The sequence below is a fragment of the Gallinula chloropus genome, assembly GCF_964237585.1.
Source record: "Gallinula chloropus genome assembly, chromosome: 1".
Taxonomy (NCBI): Eukaryota; Metazoa; Chordata; class Aves; order Gruiformes; family Rallidae; genus Gallinula; species Gallinula chloropus.
The window spans coordinates 180543466-180561945 of record NC_140085.1 but is presented as its reverse complement, the minus strand read 5'-3'; the positions used below and the strand labels follow the sequence as shown (position 1 = coordinate 180561945).

The window sequence follows — 18480 nt, the reverse complement described above, 5'->3', positions numbered from 1 at the left end:
ATACAAGATTCAAACCTTAAAAATGGCAGGAAAAGTAACAAATTCACTAAAATATAGTTCAAATGCCATTAACTGCACCCTAAATTCACCACCCAGTTGGTGGACAGCAAACTGACGGGCAGTTACACCTTTCACACAATAAACCTAGACAAGTGTGAACACTCCAGTGGCTTTCTGACCAGGCTCTGCTTGTGTCTCTTCTGAATGAGACTGGGTTGTGGGGGACAGGGAGGATTAGTAGGGCAAAGGGAGGCAGAAGAGAAACCTGGAGACAGTTCTTCTGAAAAATGGACATTATAGAACTTTGCTATTTATGCAATTGTGTCAGAACTTTCATGTGTGGTTATGTGTAATATACCTAGAGGAGGAGGAGAAGGAGGAGGAGAAGCAAGAGAGAAGGAGGAGAGAAGAGAGGGAGGAAGGGTGGACAGGAAAAGAGGAAGGGGGAAGAGAAGGGGCGGGGAAGAGATGTCCATTCTTCTCACTACATATTAATAAGAACAAGGAATAGCACTAATAAAACTGATAAAAAGTAAGAAAGACCTGTGTCACTGCTACAGAAGAACAATTCTCTATCTGGCTTACAGAAATTAAGCAATGGTATGTGATCATACAGTTATATAGACAATCGTAAGTTATATATGTAGTTATGAAACATTTTTTATAAGCACTGGTTTGTTCATGTTACAGCTGAATAAAATATTGCAGAAGCCATGTCTGTAACAGGATCTCACAGGACACTTTCTGCAACATACTCTGTCTCGTGTTAACATCTGAGCTCTGTTTTTATGTACGATCTTAATCACTCCAGGGGGCTGGATCCATGCCTCTCCATCAACTTGCACTGGAACCCCTTCATCACCAAGTATGGTGATCTTCACTGACCGACACTGCAAAAGAACAAACAGGGCAATAAATACTAATGAAACTGATGGGCCACCTGAAATATGTTGATTACTAGGAGCTGTGGCTTGCCTCCAGCACTGTCTCAAGGATAAAGCACTTTTATACTTCATTCATCACTGAAGACAATTCATTACTCGTTAAAATTAAAACAGTGTCAGCACTTTATTAATGTATAGGGTGGTGGGCATCAAGCGTAGCGCTGCTTGCCAGCATCCCAAACTGCTGCCAACCACGTTGCACGCTTTTGAGTAAGAAACAAACCTGAGCTATCCTGTGGTGCTGCAGTTTGATGACTCTTGAAACTGCCATCTGCATGCTGCCAAATACTGCAACAACTTCTAAGATTTTGTCATCAAATGATGGAGCCCCAAATATCTGAAAGGAAAAGAAAATATTCCAGTTTTGAGGGTAAATCCAGTGCTTAGATTGCGTGGTCAGTGAAATTCAGGTTCATTTCCAGATTTGTTTTCAACATTTAAATGATCTAATTTATTTTCTCTAGAGTAACTAAGCTGTCTCTCAGAAGCCATAGGTGTGAGGTACCATAGACAGTAGGCAAATACTGCTTTAAAACAGCAATGCTAATAGAATTTCAAATGTCTGAATGATGAGGCATAACCCAACACAGGAATGGTTTCAGCATGCAGACTAAGAAATGCTTTTCAAGGCAAGATGAAAGGCCAATTCAAACCTCCGCTTGGTTAATGTACTTAATATCTAAGAGGTTCTTGAAGTTAAGAGGGGCAATGGTGTCTTTTTTCTCAGAAGTGCTTATCTTCTTATGTTCTGAATTCTCTGGAAACCAACATCTGAGTCCATGCTTGGCTTTGTTAAACACTGCTTTCATATTGAATAGGATCTCATTTGTGCTGTATGGAGTTATCCACTGTAAATATGAAAAACGCTTCTGACTGGAACAAACATCCTGATATCCAGCACTGATGTTGAATTTCCATGAGCTTACATGAAGTATATACCAAGTGTTGCATTTGTCATTGCCACCTGGTGCTGGGCAGGGGAATTCAGCCATGCAGGCCAAGTCTTAGGCTGGAGTTCAGCTGGGTCTGGCAGGAGATACCATACTAAGGTCACTTGAAGCTTGCTGATTTCATCCTGATATGCAATAGGGAACAACTAGGGAGAAAAATCACCCCAGTAAGAGTTTAACGGGTCCAGAGATCACCTGAGTGGTGGTCAGACCACCTCAGTTGGCACTGTGGGTGAAGTAAGCTGCACTAGAAACCCCCAACAGAGGGTGTATATCCAGAACTTTGTAATCCAAGTAGTGTCTATCTGCAGCAACGCCTCAGGGAGAGAGAGGATGGGGAATAGGGTGAAGACTGGTCCTTTCTGCCCACTAAGGCAGCAGGAATGTTCACTCCAGTGCAGTGAGTGGTAGCTTTGGCCAGGAGGCTGAGGAGGGCTTCTCAGGGAAAGGGATGCACAGCACAGTTGTTGTAGCTTCGTGCCACATCCAGGTGGCACATCCCTTCAGAGCACCCCAGGACTGCACAGATAGGGCTTAAGCAGATGAGTGTCAAGGAACAGAAGTGCAATTTTACAGGGTCTACACTGTTTTGAAGCAAAACATTTCTCCACTGAATCTTTTTCAATTTCCATGGAAGTTTTTTTCTTTTTTTCATATGGGGATGTGAATATCTTGAAAAAAGCAAAGATGGTGATTCTGTTATTCCAAAGTAAAAAGGATGAAGAGTCTTTGATCCAGCTTTAACAAGTGCAACTAACATCTACCAGGCTAGTTCTGCATGGGTTAAGAAAAATTGGTTGTAAAATCTCATTTATTCTGTGCTTTCATTTTAGCACAAGTATGGGCAAACCACAATCCAGTCTGCTGTGTCTCTACACCAATAAAATGCATCTGCAGAGAAAACCAACCACACTTTTAATTTTTAATATTTTTTTTTTAAATAAAGGCAAACAAATTTAGGCTAAGACAGCTGTTTCTCAGTGTGTCGGTCCAAGGAGAAAAATAAACTCCTGAACTGAGCAGACAATAGAGATACTTTCAAGTTATGAATATGAATAGAGTATATAAAATCTTTAGATATCCACAGCTAAATATAAACACAACTGCCATACTCTGATATATACCAAAAGCAAGAACAGACCATTGAAACAAACATGTTTAACTATTGTTTGTGTGTGAAGTGTGTATGTGTCTGTCTGTCTGTCTATCTATCTATCTCAAAGGATAATAACTCACAAGAAACCAAAAGTGAAAAAAAAATAAGTTCTGGTTTGTCTATATTAGAATCACAGGCTCAGGCTAATTTGCAACTACGGTTTTGGGTAATTCAGACCTCACACACACTAAATCAGGACACGCAGAATTAGGCTAATCTGCCAGTAATTACAGTAGTTGCAGTGCGTGATGTGGATGGCAGCAGTAAGAGTGCTCCAGATTGTAAGACATTTAGGCGTCTGTGTAGTGCCACATCTCATAGGGGATGTGAGAAAGAAGGGAAAAAAAAAAAGAGATTTCTTTTGCAAGCTCATTGAAAATAGGATTTGAAAACCAGATTACCACCCACACTAAATCATCAATCACTGAATGCATCAGACCTCATTTTCTGAATCACCATCCCTTAGTCCAAAGCTGTTTGAAGAACAGGAAAAAAAAATTCCAGGTAGAAACTGTAAGTGATTATCTTTGTCCACCTTGTTTATTGTTAGAATACAGCAAACAGAGGAATCTATTCTTTGAGAAGTCTTATTTGAAGGAGTTTGTAAAACTAAAAATTATTTGTGTGTCTGTTTATAAAATTAGTTTCTATAAAAACTCATAGAGCTTTTTTAAAAATGCAAAACCAAACACTGGGCCTTACTATGAACACCACATATAGTGGGAATGGACACCACAGAAAGCAACAGACGGTGAAAAATCATGGAATATATTTTCAATTAAAAAATCAAATACAAGACAATACAATTTCCAGTCAAACAGCCTCCCTGAATAAGAGTTGCTGTCCCAACTATATGCTATTATGATTAAAATGAAATGAGAAGAGCAGTTCATGGCATCTATTGATGGTTTTGACCGTAAGGTTACTTCTCTTTAATCTTACTCACATCATCTTCTTTGGTTCCACCCCAGAAATTAGTCCCACCAGCATAGCTGGGAATGTTTAGCACAGCTATGCCCTGCAGACTTGGAAGGGGGATGTACTGTCCATCACACTGTAATAGATAAAAGCTCATTCAGTATATAAATAATGTGAGAAAAGTCATCAGCCATTTTTAACACATGAAGCTTCGAAAAAGCTGGCAGGGGAGGACCGAGTCATTAATAGGTTTGACACAAGCCTGTTCCACCCATGCTGTGAAGCATCTTGAACACAAATGTCTTCTCCCCAGTTTTAGCACCAATTTTTGCAGAAATGAAAAAAACCCACTAGTATCTACAGCAGAGGTGTTTCATGACTATTCAAAGAAACATTTTCACACTTTCACTTGTAGTTGAGTCTATTAAGTGTGTGTGTGTGGTGGGGGGCCGGGGAGGAATCAGGAAAATAATATTTCTAGTATAACCACAAATGTAGTCAAATCTAAGTGTTGTTAGCACTTGTATACTTGCCTTCCTGTAAAAATGACTTACCTTCCTCCCAAAAGTGCAAAGGCAAATCTACGACTGACCACACACTTGTTACGTTGGCTAGAGGTGGTTTATTTTTCAGGTAAGAGGCTGCTCCTAGGACCAACCATTTGTTTCCTCTTTCTTACCTCTTTATCCTCCAAAACCCATAAGCAACTCCAAGTCCTACTCAACATCATCATGGGATGACATAGGCCAATCTTACCCTACTTATGGCCAAGAGTAAATTTGCAGATTTGGATACCACCCTTGACTTGCAGCAGCTCTACTGCCTGCTGAGGTGAGCTCAATGATCTCAAACTACTCAGCTAGGAGTCAGAAGTGCAGTCCTGCAGCTGTGCCAACTTTTGGACTTGAAGCAAGTTGGCAATATAAGGTCATAAATCCTGGGCTCCGGTGTCACTTTGGGGATCTGAGTTTGCAGGTAAAATTACTTTTAAAGATTGCTAGGTTACCACAAGTAAGCAGTCCCACAGGAGGATCTTAAAATTATACAAATTAAACAGAAATCCTCAGGGAGTAAGGAAAAATATCTGTAGCATTTTTATCAGGAGGTGAAGGAGATGCTAAATTATTTCTAGAATGTACCTAGTGCTCCCTTTTCACGATTTAATCTCAGCAAAAAGACAAAATGTAACATTTTAATCAAAATGTGACAGTATTCAATTTATGCTGCACAGCCCTTTGTATTGTAGTAGAGATCTACCTCCAGTTCTTGAAATTGGTAGTTTAAATTTTCCAATGCCATGCATCTCATCACAGGTTTTAACATAAGGCTAATATTATGCAAGGCAATACTAAATATGAGATTTTTGCTTGCTGGTTTACTTCCAGAAATATTCAAAAATAATTATGGAAAGGTCAGGTTTGAATGCCTTATTGAATCTTATTTGAATCTTATTCAAAAGATACTTAAATTAGAATTCTATCTGCAGCATACGTAATGTTCTTTCCTGTCATTATATTCAGTAACTGCTGCATAATTCCTTGATAATTACTCAATCTTTAGATAACAGCAATCTGCCACTACCAGAAAAAAATCTTCCTTAATCTCAGAGGAGTGAGAAAGAGTTCCAATGACTTAAAATTACTCTTTCAACTAAAGAAGTTATCTTCATATAAATATCACAAACTTCCATATGAAATGTTTAGCATGAAGCAAAAAGAGAAATGATATATGTTCTTGGTGAAAAACCTGCCTAGATATTCATAGGCTGAAAACAGCTGTAGCCATCCTATAGTCCTTTCTTTGCATCCGGTAATCATTTATATCTCCTTTAAGTCCCCAGTATGGTGAAGAAGACTTAGATTTTATGTTGGAACTTCAAAAAAACCCCAAAACAATCCCAAATAGCCACCTTTAGATAACGTACACTGCATTTGGTGGTGTTGTGATAGTACCTTGGTTCTTTTGTGGACTGTCTCAAACACCTACTAGAGAAAGTCTCTGTAGGTGTAGCTGGGCTTCTTGTGATGCACATTTGGAATGTCCCCTCTTGTGTCAGGGATTTTTGATTAAGACCATCTCTGTGTGTGCTTTCCCTACATGTGTAATCAAGCTTTCAGATAGGAACCTGGAAGATTATGACTCCTCTCCTTCTGTTTAGTGTACAGTCTTTTCTGTTACTCTCATTAAAACCTGTTTTCCCCCTTTAATGCAGAGAACATTAAGAAATATATCCTATCTATACAAGAAAATTTTGGGAAAAAACCCAACTCTATAGTAATTATAAGAAACACTATACTGGGTGTTTTGGAATATTTAAGTACTAACATTTTACTCAAAGAAAAACTGGGGAACCACCTTTTACATAGTGTCTATACACAATGCCTTTGAGGCAGCTTGGGTTGGCACATGAACTCTAAAAGGTTTCAAGAGGAAGCCCAGATTCTTCACTACACATTGTGGAAGCAAAAATACTCATTCTGCCCAAAAATAAAATTTACCTCAAGTTGAACTTTTTGTTCTAAGTTTTTGTAAGTTCTCTGCAGTAGCTCTTTTGTGCCAAGAACTCCATACCACATCATGTTTTTCGTCCGACTTCTGAAAACAGGTAAAACAAGATTCACATATTGAAATACAGACAGTACAATGCAATACATTATCAAGTTGTGCATTTGTAGGATGAGAAAAAGTTAAGGAATGCAAATAAAGAGATAAGGAAAAGAAAATCATGGAAACATCTTGACTGTTACAAACAGTGATCTTACCTGCACTTTTCTGGGTGCTCTTCTCGCTTGTTATTAAATTCTAGTGAAATTTTTGCATCTAACCCTATTCCAAAGTAGTTGTTCATGACACATTTTTCTGAATATCCCTCCCTGTTTGAAGAAAAGAGATAATTCATTTACACAGCACCTGGACACACAGAGCTGTGGAATCACAAGATTGTGGCTGGTCTCAGAACAGATGCATCAACCAAGAGATGTTTCCTCTGAATCTCCTTGAGGTTGCCCAACGGCAGTCAAAGATACAGATTGGCTGCTAGCTCCTTTGCAAGTGCAAGTTACTTCCCATAGGTCAAAGAAGAAACTGTAACACCCCTACCCCATCCTAGCACTAGCTTCACCATATGCAAAATTAACAGTGGAATATGGAGAAAGAGCTGCCCCAGGCACAGCACCACATGGGGCTGACCACCCAGGCTGCATTTAGGCATGCTGGTGATAGATCCTTGGCTGATATACCCTTTGTTTTAGGGGAGCCACGGCCCACAATCCAGGTGCCATCTGTAAGTCTCCACCAGTGCTACACCCAGTTCTGGAAAGCAGAGACAACTTAGGACACAAAATTTCCATCTCACTGCTCGAGTCATGAGGACTTCTTCCTTCACTACAAAGTGCCAAGATCTGCTTCAACAACTTGCTGGTGGCTCAGCTCCTGTTCAGACCAGCAGGTTGGGCAGAAAAACACAGCTCTGAAGAACTGTTGGTATACTCCTCTCAGAGTCAAAGGGCACGGGATAAGTCAGCAAATGTCTCATATTATTTCTGCTGCTGCAGGACAATTCTACTACTCTGGCAAAATCCAGCCTCTTTTCAAACCTTGATGTCTACTGCCAAATGAGTGCAAACCAGAATTTTGTGGAAAAAAAAAAAAGAAAAGATTACAAACAAAAAAGTAAGAACAAAAAGCTTAAGAAAGGTAAACTGAGGCAAAACAGTACATTTAGGGGAAATAAAATTACTTACAGTGAATCTGGATCTGGGTCAATAAATGGTGTAGCACCAAATGGATCGATGTTTGCTAGCAACATTTTGCTAATAATTGAACTTCCTGCAATAGAAGCAGCTAGACCAGCCCTCAAACCTGATTGAAAAGAAAAACAACAATTAATAATTGTGTTTGATAAACAGTGAAACATCTGTCATCATAATATAAGCCACATACTGAGAGACAAAATATTCATTAAATCCATATAGGGAATAATGGAGTGCCTGTCTCAGATTTTACCTGTATTGGTTATCTTTTCAGGTCTCTGGCTCTCTTGAGAGGAAAGGCAGCCATGCTGCAGTGTGGTGGCTCACTCTTCAAGTACCACCATTGAGATAAAAAAAATCACAAAGGAAATTCAGGGTTTCAGGCCAACACTCACTGGTTGGCATAGCAACCAAATGAGTGACCTAACAGCCAAAACTATTAATTGAGCTTTTTATTTAGTTTAATCTTCACCTCCAAACAGTCTGTGATTTTCCTCTGGTTCTTTCCTTTGGAAATAATCCTAACGAATATCCCCAACTTTTTTTAAAACTGGAAGAGTCCTAGTTTAACTTAATTTGTAGAAAACTCACAGCTTTGCCATGCCTACCTTGGCAAATATTGAAGTAATTCTACTAAACATTGTGCAATGCAGGTAAGCAAAGAAAAGTCCTTTCTAAAAGCTTTCACTTAAATTGACCTAAAGAAAAATGTAAGCCCAATTCCATTGTAGAATCATAGACTGCTTTGGGTTGGAAGTGACCTCAAAGATCATCTAGTTCCAACCCCCCTGCCACGGGCAGGGACACCCTCAGTAGACCAGGTTGCCTAATCCAGTTATGTTTTAATTGAAGTAACGAATTTAATTAAAACAGTGATTTAATGGTGCTTCCTAGTACTAACTGCAGTTCAATTAAACCATTTTTTCCCCAACTGTTCTTACCACACAGCAGCTTTCTGTAGTTTCAGTTACCCATTTCCTGAGAGGTATTACAGACAAGTCTTACTCAGAGGGTTCCACCTTACATGGCTCCGGCCCTCAGCCCCTTCCATGGCCTCCACTGATTGAGATGAATGACATATGGACTTGGGGATATTGGTGGATGAAAAATTGGTCAGGACCTGGCAATGTGCACTAACAGCCCAGGAAGCCAACCATATCCTGCACTGCATTAAAAGCAGCATAACCAGCAAGTCAAGGGAGGTGATTCTGCCCCTCTGGTCTGTTCTCCTGAGACCCCACCTGGAGTACTGCATCCAGCTCTGGGTCCTCAGTACAAGAACGACAGGGAGCTGTTGCAGTGAGTCCAGAGGAGGGACATGGAAGATGATCAGAGCACCTCTCCTATGAAGACAGGCTGACAGACTTGGGCTTGTTCAGTCTGGAGAAGAGAAGGCTCCAGGGACACCTTATTGTGGCCTTTCAAAATATAGAGGGACCTACAGGAAAGACTGAGAAGCTTTTCACTAGGGCCTGTAGTGACAGGACATTGGGCATCAATTTTAAACTGAAAGAGGGTAGATTTAGATTGGGCATAAGTAAGAAATGTTTTTCAATGAGGGTGGTGAGACATTGGCACAGGCTGCCCAGAGAAGCTGTGGCTGCCCCCTCCCTGGCAGTGTTCAAGGCCAGGTTGGATGGGGCTTTGAGCAGCCTGGTCTAGAGGAGGGTGTCCCTGCTCATGGCAGTGGGGATGGAACTAGGTGATCCTTAAAGGTCCCTTCTAACCCAAACCAGTTTGTGATTCTATTATTTAAAGATCCTGAATTTAATTTTTCATCCTGTAGAATTGAACACAACATTTCTGCTACATCTGGTGTTGTGCCAAAAGATCAGGAATCTTCTACTTTATTTTGTATTTCAGTTCAAACAACCTGAGAGCTCCTGGCATGAAGTATGAGAGAACAAGCAGGGTAAGGGAAGTCAATATTAAAGTTGTGTAAGGAACAACGAATTTCAAAATCATAATTACCTGGGCAGATAATCCTAGTGTTAAGCACAGGGAGGTTTTCCTTGCTTGCAGCCAAAGCTGGAGCAGAGAAAGAGCCTGTTTGAGAATGGATACCTCGGCTTGTGCGTCGATCTGGAGATCTTGGTGCAGTTTTAGCTGTGCAGAAGTAAAAGTAAGAACACTAATTAGACCAATTATGACATTACCAAAACCATTATTTTTACAGCCCTGAAAACATTTCAAAAACATCGATTTAATCTGCTACCATTCAGTGCCAAGTGTCCTTCCCCTCATACCACAGGTTTTTCTTCTAAATACAGGGAAAATTCAGAAACAGATCAAGTGATAAACACAAACTAAAATGAACAGGGGTCCCTGGCACTCAGTGTGGCAAGATCCCAACATATACCTCAATCTACTAGCAAAATGGAATTATATCTACCTTAAAATGCAATAATATGGAATGCTGCAGTACGCTTCTAATAAACATGTTAATGAAGTATACTAATTTAAATGTAAATTCAGTACATATTTCCTTATACCTATAATATATAATTTATTATTATTTATAACAATTTTAATAGAGATAGCTATTCTAACCCAGAGGCCATAAAACATCAACAGCCATGCTATTTGCTTCCAGAAGCTAAAATGGACCTCCTACCTGTTTCACGTTTCTGAAAACCTCAGGCAAGACTCTAACATCTTTATTTACAGCCAACTTGAAAATTTCAAGGGAAGGGAAAGCCATTTTCAGACATTCTTATCTTCCTCACCGAGATCATGGGGGAGATACTGGTTTTCCAACATCTTTTTTTTTTCCAAAAAAAGTCCAACCAGCAATTCCCAAAATAACTGAAATAACTTATTTATTAAAATTCTCCAGAAGATGGACCAATAAAACCTTCTGACAGACAGTAAAGTTAGGTAGTTGATCAGGTTCTTGGTGACCAAAGCAGGTAATGGCTCTGGAAACCCAAGGGGAAGAAAATCAAGGGGGAAGAGAAGATGTTCACAAAGAGGAACTGAGGCCAGTTATCCTTGGGCCTGCTGATGAAGAAGAAAAGGCTGTTCAGAGAGCTGGCCTCAGGTGCTGTAATTTAATTTCCTGGCAGAACTTGTGTTGTGTGGAGTGAGAGAATATGCCAGTGCTTGCCTCAACCTGGGGAAGTTAATCTTTGTGAAAGCCAGCCACCTTGTAGCCAGAAATCAGTGTCCCAGGGAAGAAAGTGTGGGTATTACTGAATGCTTTGCTATAGCATTTCAACGTGTATGTAGGAAGCTTTTGCACACCAGATGATCATATACAGACAGTTACTGGCTAGCTCTGCTCCAAATTATTTTACATGCTAAAACAATTTCGGTTTAGGACAACTTCAACCTTGATGAAATGAAAAAGCTCAGAACAAAGAGTGAAATTATTTCAAAGAGATCAGAGATTTCTGAGATCCCTCTCAATACCTGAAAACTAAATCAAGAAGAAAGAAAAAAACCCTACAAATAAACAAATTAAAAAGTAATTTTTTGGACTAAGACCAAGATAGCTTTAGAAAAAACCCACAGTAGGAATATGGTGGAAAGGTTAAAATAGAGCCTTTTTTTTTTGTGTCAGGAGGGGACAGATTAGCTCACGTCAATCATGATAACACAGCCTGAGAGTAACGTGGGTGTACTGTATATTAATAGAAAGAAATGCAGACTGGAAAAATCTAGAGACAAATGTAATAACAAGAACCAGGGGCTAGAAACCGTGTACAAATCAATTCAGGACAGGATTTAGGCATTCACTTTTTAAAAATGTAGATTAACCTTGCACAGAACAGCAAATTCTTCACCCTCTTGTATCCAAGGAATAAGATGATTATTAGACACAGTACTGGGATAAGTGGGTGAAATTTTCTGGACTGTTTTAATATGAAAGGTCTGACCAAGTGGCCCAACAGCTTCTTCTGACTTTAACATCTGCATATTGGTCTTAGCAGTTATTACAAAATGCTCTAGTATTGCATGACAACAATGTAAACACAATGGTTTGCATCTGTGCATGACAAAGCACTGTAATATAAAGTTAAAAAATGAAAATAAATTAAACTTGAAAGTGATATCTAACAAGAGTTATTAAATATTTAGATGAGGGTAATTAACATATGGAAAAATATTATCTTCATCAAATGACCGGGAAGATCCTAAGAGGGTAAAATATAATATTCAGAGCGAAATTAACATTCATTTTTCATAATGCTACTGAAAAATTCACAATGCTATTCACACAGTCTGTTCTCTATGTACTTGGGAACAAGGCAGTTATATTAAATAGGAAAATCAACAGAGCAGCTGCTCTTTATTTGACAGATGAGACTCATGGGGATAACTGCAATAAAGATAAACTTTTGCTGTTCATGCTCTGATAAAAACAACAGAGCCCTAATGAGCAAAACTGATGTTTCATTGCAGATAATTGAATTCATGTTTCATGCTTTCTCCCTAAACACCTATCTTCTGCTGACAGCATTAATATGCAGTCTATTTCACACACATCAGATGTATGAAGAATAGTGCAGCTCCCCAATAAACACAGAAATTGCATCACCAGGAAATGAGGGGCTTATATATATTGATACATAGGGACCCACACATGTGCATATTTTTATTTTATTATATATTTATGTCAGTAGGCCCATATCATCCATTTAGCCATCATCCTCTATGAACTCCTATTGAAACTAGACGACCAACACGCATTGATTCCTATAATCAATATTATAGTAGAGGGGGCCAATGAAGAGATAACCACTTGAGTCTGAAATCCATTCCTGGAGAATCACACACACAGAATCACAAGGTTGGAAAAGACCTTTAAGATCATCAAGTCCAACTGTTCCCATCCTAAGCTAAACCATATCCCTAAGTATCTGATCTACCCTTTTTTTAAACACATCCAGGGAAGGTGACTCAACTCCCTCCCTGGGCAGCCTGTTCCAGCCCCCAACAACTCTTTCAGTGAAATTTTTTTTTCCTAACATCTAATCTAAACCTGCCCTGGTGCAGCTTTGTGCCACTTCCCCTTGTCCTATCTCCTGTCATCTGCCTGAAGAGACCATCACCCACCTCTCTACAACCTCCCTTCAGGTAGTTGTAGGTGGTGATAAGGTCTCCCCTCAGCCTCCTCTTCTCCAGACTAAACTTCCTCGGCTCCTGCAGTCGCTCCTGGTTGCCCTTCTCTGGACACGCTTGAGGACCTCAATGTCCTCCTTATGATGAGGAGCCCAGAACTGGAGCACTCGAGGTGCAGCCTCACCAATGCTGAGTACAGCAGTATAATCACTTCCCTAGACCTACTGGCCACTCTATTTTTGATACAAAAAATAGAAAAAGGAAATAAATTTAAAAAAATAGAGAAAAGGAAATGTGAGATCCTGAATCAACAGAAGCCCCAGGAAACTAATGATGTATTTCTAAGGTAGGAGCTACCGACAGACACCAGCTTCAGAGCAGAGCCTCAAGAAGACAACAGCTCTGGAAGATCTTGGTGTTGGTTTGGGTAAAGAGAAGGAGATGCAAATCCCAAACAACTTTGCTGAAAACTGATTTTGCCACAGGAAGTTGCTCACTAAGTATCTAGAGGATGGCTTTTGCTATCTACCAGCTACCGTTGTTCCTCCATGACTCAGAGGTAAACTCAACACCTCACCTGCTGTGTATCATTGACCACTTTAGTAATATGGCAAAGACTGACATTTCTACCTATAGCAAGAAACGGCTTCCCTAAAATTATTATGCAGCTTGGGACTCTTGAATACCCCTGCCACATGAGCTACCACTCCAAACAAAGAGTAGCACTGAAATTTGTGATGAGAAATGTCCTAACATGACTTCTGGCTGGACTGGCTTGGTGTCACAACCAAACAAGGAAGGAGGTAAGAGACAGTTCTCTATAGACAAATTTTACCCTATCATTTCAGTGTAGGAATTAGTACTATACTATTTCAGATGATGAGTAGGAAATACTATTCTCTAAATATCATTTTACATGCAGTAACCAAACATTAATTAGCCAAAAGGAAAGCTTAGCAGCACTATGGGCTGCTACTTTAAGGAAATGCTACCTTCTAAGCAAGTTGTTTTAAACTCAGATCACTCAATTATTCATATAAATTATACAACTGGGTTCTTTCTGTTGCACATTAAAATCCAGCATGGGCTACCCATGTTATTTACTATGAGGGTGGTGAGACACTGGAAGAGGTTGCCCAGAAAGGTGCTGAGGGCCCCATCCCTTAAGACATTCAAGGTCAGACTTGATGAAGCTCTAAGCAATCTGATATAAAGGTGCTCCTGCTTCCTGTAGGGGGGCTGGACTAGGTGACCTTTAAAGATCCCTCCCAACCTAACGCATTCTGGGATCCTATGATTCTACCCACTTTGTCTTACTTTCTTCTGATAGCACCCTGCAAAGCCCCACAGTGGAGACAGAATGATAGTTCTAGGGGAAAGCAGGAGCACTTGGACAGCAGCAGCTGATAAAGTCCATCCAACCAAGGACAAGGCTCTACACCTTGAAAAGCAAGAGTAGCTTCATATAGTAGCTTGCTATATGGCTTGCTCTACACTGGCCAATAGTTACAAGGATCTAGATGGGCTAATGTCCTGTATTTGGGACAAAACCACCAAATTTTTTCATGGGAAGAAGCCTTATGATGTCAATGACTTTGATTCAAATTTCTGCTCTGGAATGGACAAATGGAGAGGGTGACCTCAGTACTGCCACTTCTCAGGAGACTTCTCATGTTCCAGGTTCTATGATACTATTTCCAGCTTTACACTGTTCCATTTCATATAAAAGACTTAAATTTCATCCTCTGCTCTCCCATAACTGCCTCAAGGTAAGATCCCAGCTGAGACATCAGGGTTTTGTTGCCAATACAAAAATATTGTTTCCCATAATATCACAGAATCACAGAATCATGGGGGTTGGAAGGGACCTCAAGAGATCATTCAGTCCAACCCCCAAATACGATACTCCTTCAACAAACCACCATGAAATCTCTTCAACAGAAAGGACTGCCAGAAATTCCTATATCCCCTAAAATGCCTACCACGAAGACATGTTATTGCCATCGTTACCAAGATGCCAGTTCCTGCTCAGGTTCATGTGGAAAGGTGAGTGTAAATGCTGGATTAAGCAGGCACCTCTCTCTCTCTCTCTTACAAATACCTTCTTAGCATGGCAAATCTGTTCCAAAACACTGTGCATCTTATTTCCCACATTTTTCCCTTGATCCAGATCTATCAAAAACTGTTACTGATTTCCAGTGAAACAATATGCTAGTATTTTCAATTATGGAGCCAGATTGCTCCATAACACAACTATAAGGAGACTGCATAATTTTAAATTATCTCATTCTTAATTTACTCACTTGATGGGGACTCAAGTTCCTTTGTATCTTCTTCCTTTTCCTCTTCTTTGGATTCATCCAATTCTTTGCTATATTCTAGTGGGGATTGGTTCACTTGTTCTTCACTATGAGCATTCTGCTCATCCACAACTGCTTATTAAAAATAAAAGACAGAAAGTTTCAAGATCTTTAAAGAAATTCTGCATAAATGGAAAATTAGCTGCTTTTTCAAAAAATTATTCTGTAGCTTGAAGTTTATAAATCTTAAAAAAAAAAAGATTTCTTTGCCACTTCAGAAAAAAAGACCCTTGCAATCCTCTGCCCATTGATAAAGATTTGATGCCAGAAATTTTCATTCTGAGGAGGGTAATAGTTACAGAAGGAACACGCTTTTATATGTGCACACTCGTGCAGACATACGTATTCATATATGCAGGCAGACAGTCATCAACATCCAAACAAGCTGCATTTCTTTCCCCTGCAGCTTGTAAACAAGCATATAATTTTACCTACGTGAGAATGAAGAAATCAAGCTTTAATAATGAAAATTTATGCTAGTGAAGAAAACAAGCTGCATCGTTATTCCATCAGTAAGGATCACAACACTGCTGATGGGCACCTTTTTCTGCCTGTTCAATGATCTGCCTCACAGCCTTCTTCAAGCTATTTGCCCGGAGCATTAGCTGTTCCCTTGGTTTGAAGAGTTTCTGGGTGGAAGACTTTGAGACACACTCTGCTAATTGCTCTTTGCTTTCAGACAAAGATTCTTCACTTGAAAACTCCTCTGGTTCCTCTTCCACGATGGGAGGAGTGATGCCTGGGAGAATGGGAGCAGCCTGGGCTTCTGTGTGAAGAGCCTGGAGCAGTAGGTCTAGCTTCTCATTTAACTCGGTGCACTAAGACAAAGCGGAAAAGAATATGTACACACCAGGAAACCAGTGAATATATGAAAACTTTCAGGAAATTAAGCACCAGATTGTAAGGAGGGAGCAAACTTCTCCACGCAGTAGGATTTAAAACTGTCTTGTCTATGTTGTTGTCTACGTAAAATCCAAACCCATGTTCAATATTTCAAAATATCAGATTATGAGCAGATCTGCCTGGGGTTTTGCAGAATCTGTGACATCCAAGCAGATTAGAGCAATTATAACAAAAAAAAAAAAAACAACCCACCCTATATTCAGACTAAAATAACACACGGTGCTAAACTCAGCCTGCCACATAACTAGGGTACAGATCAGATCTCACTCTTCTTCAGATGGCCTTCAGCACAGAGAGAACCAGCACAGATTTGCCCATATGCACGATAAAAAATTATGGGTGCTCAGTACCCCAGTTTGGAGAGAGAACCTACAGGGACATGCCCAACTGTTAGACTGAAAACACATGGTGGTTTTGGACTGGGAGGGGGTGGTGGTGGTGGTTTGCAAAACAGCTGTACATTCAAGCAAGTGAGCTGTCACAGAGCAAAGAGGCTGAAGCCAGAATCAAACACTATCAAACATCTCTACCCCTGACTGAGCAGTTACTCTCTAGGTACACTGGAAAAGAGGTGATTTTCTGTGCCTAGGGGGAAGGAAAACAACACTCTTTGGCCCTGGAAGAGTAAAAACCAAAATAATTTGTTTTCTAAAATGTGCACTGATCCAGAAACTGCCACTTAGCAAGTACATTTCCTGACTCTGGGATTGTTAGTCATTTTGTTTACTTGGGGTTTTTTTCAGCTCATGTAAATTTTGTGCCTCATACCAAATCCTACTGTTTGTTGTTTGTTTTTTTTTTTCCCTCAATGCTTTTGCAACATGGTCTCCACAATTTACAGGTTAAACCATTATTTTCAACACTGTAGTCTCTCATTCCTTCCTTCTCCCAGCACACTCTCTCTTCATTATCCCATCGTTTTCCTGTGGCTAATTTAATCCCTTTCAGAGAAAATTGTAACTCCTAATGCAAAATATTTCCATTTATGTCTATGGATGTTACAATGTACTTTATCCTTTTTGAAGGAAAAAAGTGTAAACAGAGTTTAGAGAGAACTTACAGTTTAAATATATTTTGAAAACAAGTGTTCCATGCACTATGAAGAGAAGAATTTTAAAGTCACTAGTTGAGATGGAAGCCAAGCTGGGCATCCTGGAGAGGTTTAAAAATTAAACTCCTATAGGCTATAACACAAAAAGACAACATTCAACTAGAAAATAGTCATTGCCTTACTTTAATGGCCATGGCATCAGCTTCCTCTGCATTTTCCACCGGTTTTTCATAAGTCTTCCCTATTTTGGCAACGAAGTCCTTTACAGTTTCACATAATATTCTTCAGATAAAAATAGGAGGGGAGAAAAGAAATTAAATGAAATAGATAAACTTTGAATGTTAAATTCTTATGGCAATTGGTTTATGTGAATGCTGTTATACACCATTCATGTTTGAAACTAAACTCTGTGATCATACTTGCAAAGCAGATGATACTCTTGCGTGGCTTGCCAAATTCAAGCAGTAAGCCTTAAACCAAAAAAACCTCTTCCTCCCTTTTTATTTAAGCCATTGCACACACATCTAAGTCTCCTATTTCTAAGAACTGAAACAAGCATGACTAAATTCTACTCATTCCCTTGCTTGTACACCTTCCACACCATCTTGCAAGCTCCCATGCAGAGATGGAGTCAGAAACCATGGAGGAAGATCTATTGACTTTAATGGAGCACTTCTTAGATGATGCCTATGGCGTCACAGGTCCCATTGCACAGCTCATGCTTTTGACCTTGAGGTGTATCTACGCAAGCTACAGTGGCTGCAGCGAGTTTTCATTGCATAAATCAGAGGAAGGCTTGGTTCTTATTACCTACAGTGCAGACAACCAGCAAACTTACTAACGAGGTGTGGATAATTGCTTAGTACTATTCATTTGGTTGAAATTTATGTGACAGGAACTAAATAGATTCAACAAGATGCAGACCCAATTTAGAATTTGGAGTTCATTTTCCACACGTGCTATGTATACTTTAAAAATGAAGTTTTTATAACTTGTCTTTAGGAGGAAGAAAAAAAAAAGCTGTAATGACATTCAGATGTATTTTTTCAGACTGTTACTGGTCTTTTGCACACCACAAAATATAAGAACTTTTTCACAGAGAATGTATATACAGCATACTTCTAATTTCAGATGATGTTCATAGTTTGCCAAGTAATTACCTTTCTTTTATAAGTGTTTCAGTTTTGGGAAAAAAACTTGTTGTCTGAGACCACTATTTATTAAACTGATACAGGCAGAGCTATCACAAAGCTGCCTGAAGTTCACCTTCACATTGGTGAAGGTGTTTGTCCTCTTATGATATGGATATGCATTACACAAAACAGAAAAAATGCAATGTGAAGTAGATAATATATTCACATTAGTAACATTAAACTTCATAT

At 39.5% G+C, this 18480-nt stretch overlaps 1 protein-coding gene across 2 annotated transcripts in view; it reads right to left on the bottom strand.

Moving 5' to 3' along the window:
- The window catches only part of DGKH (diacylglycerol kinase eta), a gene marked incomplete at both ends in the record, with an annotated part of 164725 nt that overhangs the window by 16038 nt on the left and 130207 nt on the right, over positions 1-18480 (bottom strand). For both annotated transcript variants that reach the window (XM_084278141.1, XM_084278142.1), the window contains 10 exons: positions 756-890; positions 1168-1281; positions 3997-4104; positions 6467-6563; positions 6731-6841; positions 7712-7829; positions 9692-9826; positions 15088-15216; positions 15686-15962; positions 17281-17380. In XM_084278141.1, coding sequence (XP_084134267.1) covers positions 756-890; positions 1168-1281; positions 3997-4104; positions 6467-6563; positions 6731-6841; positions 7712-7829; positions 9692-9826; positions 15088-15216; positions 15686-15962; positions 17281-17380 — 1324 coding nt within the window. The remainder of the gene's footprint in view (positions 1-755; positions 891-1167; positions 1282-3996; positions 4105-6466; positions 6564-6730; positions 6842-7711; positions 7830-9691; positions 9827-15087; positions 15217-15685; positions 15963-17280; positions 17381-18480) is intronic.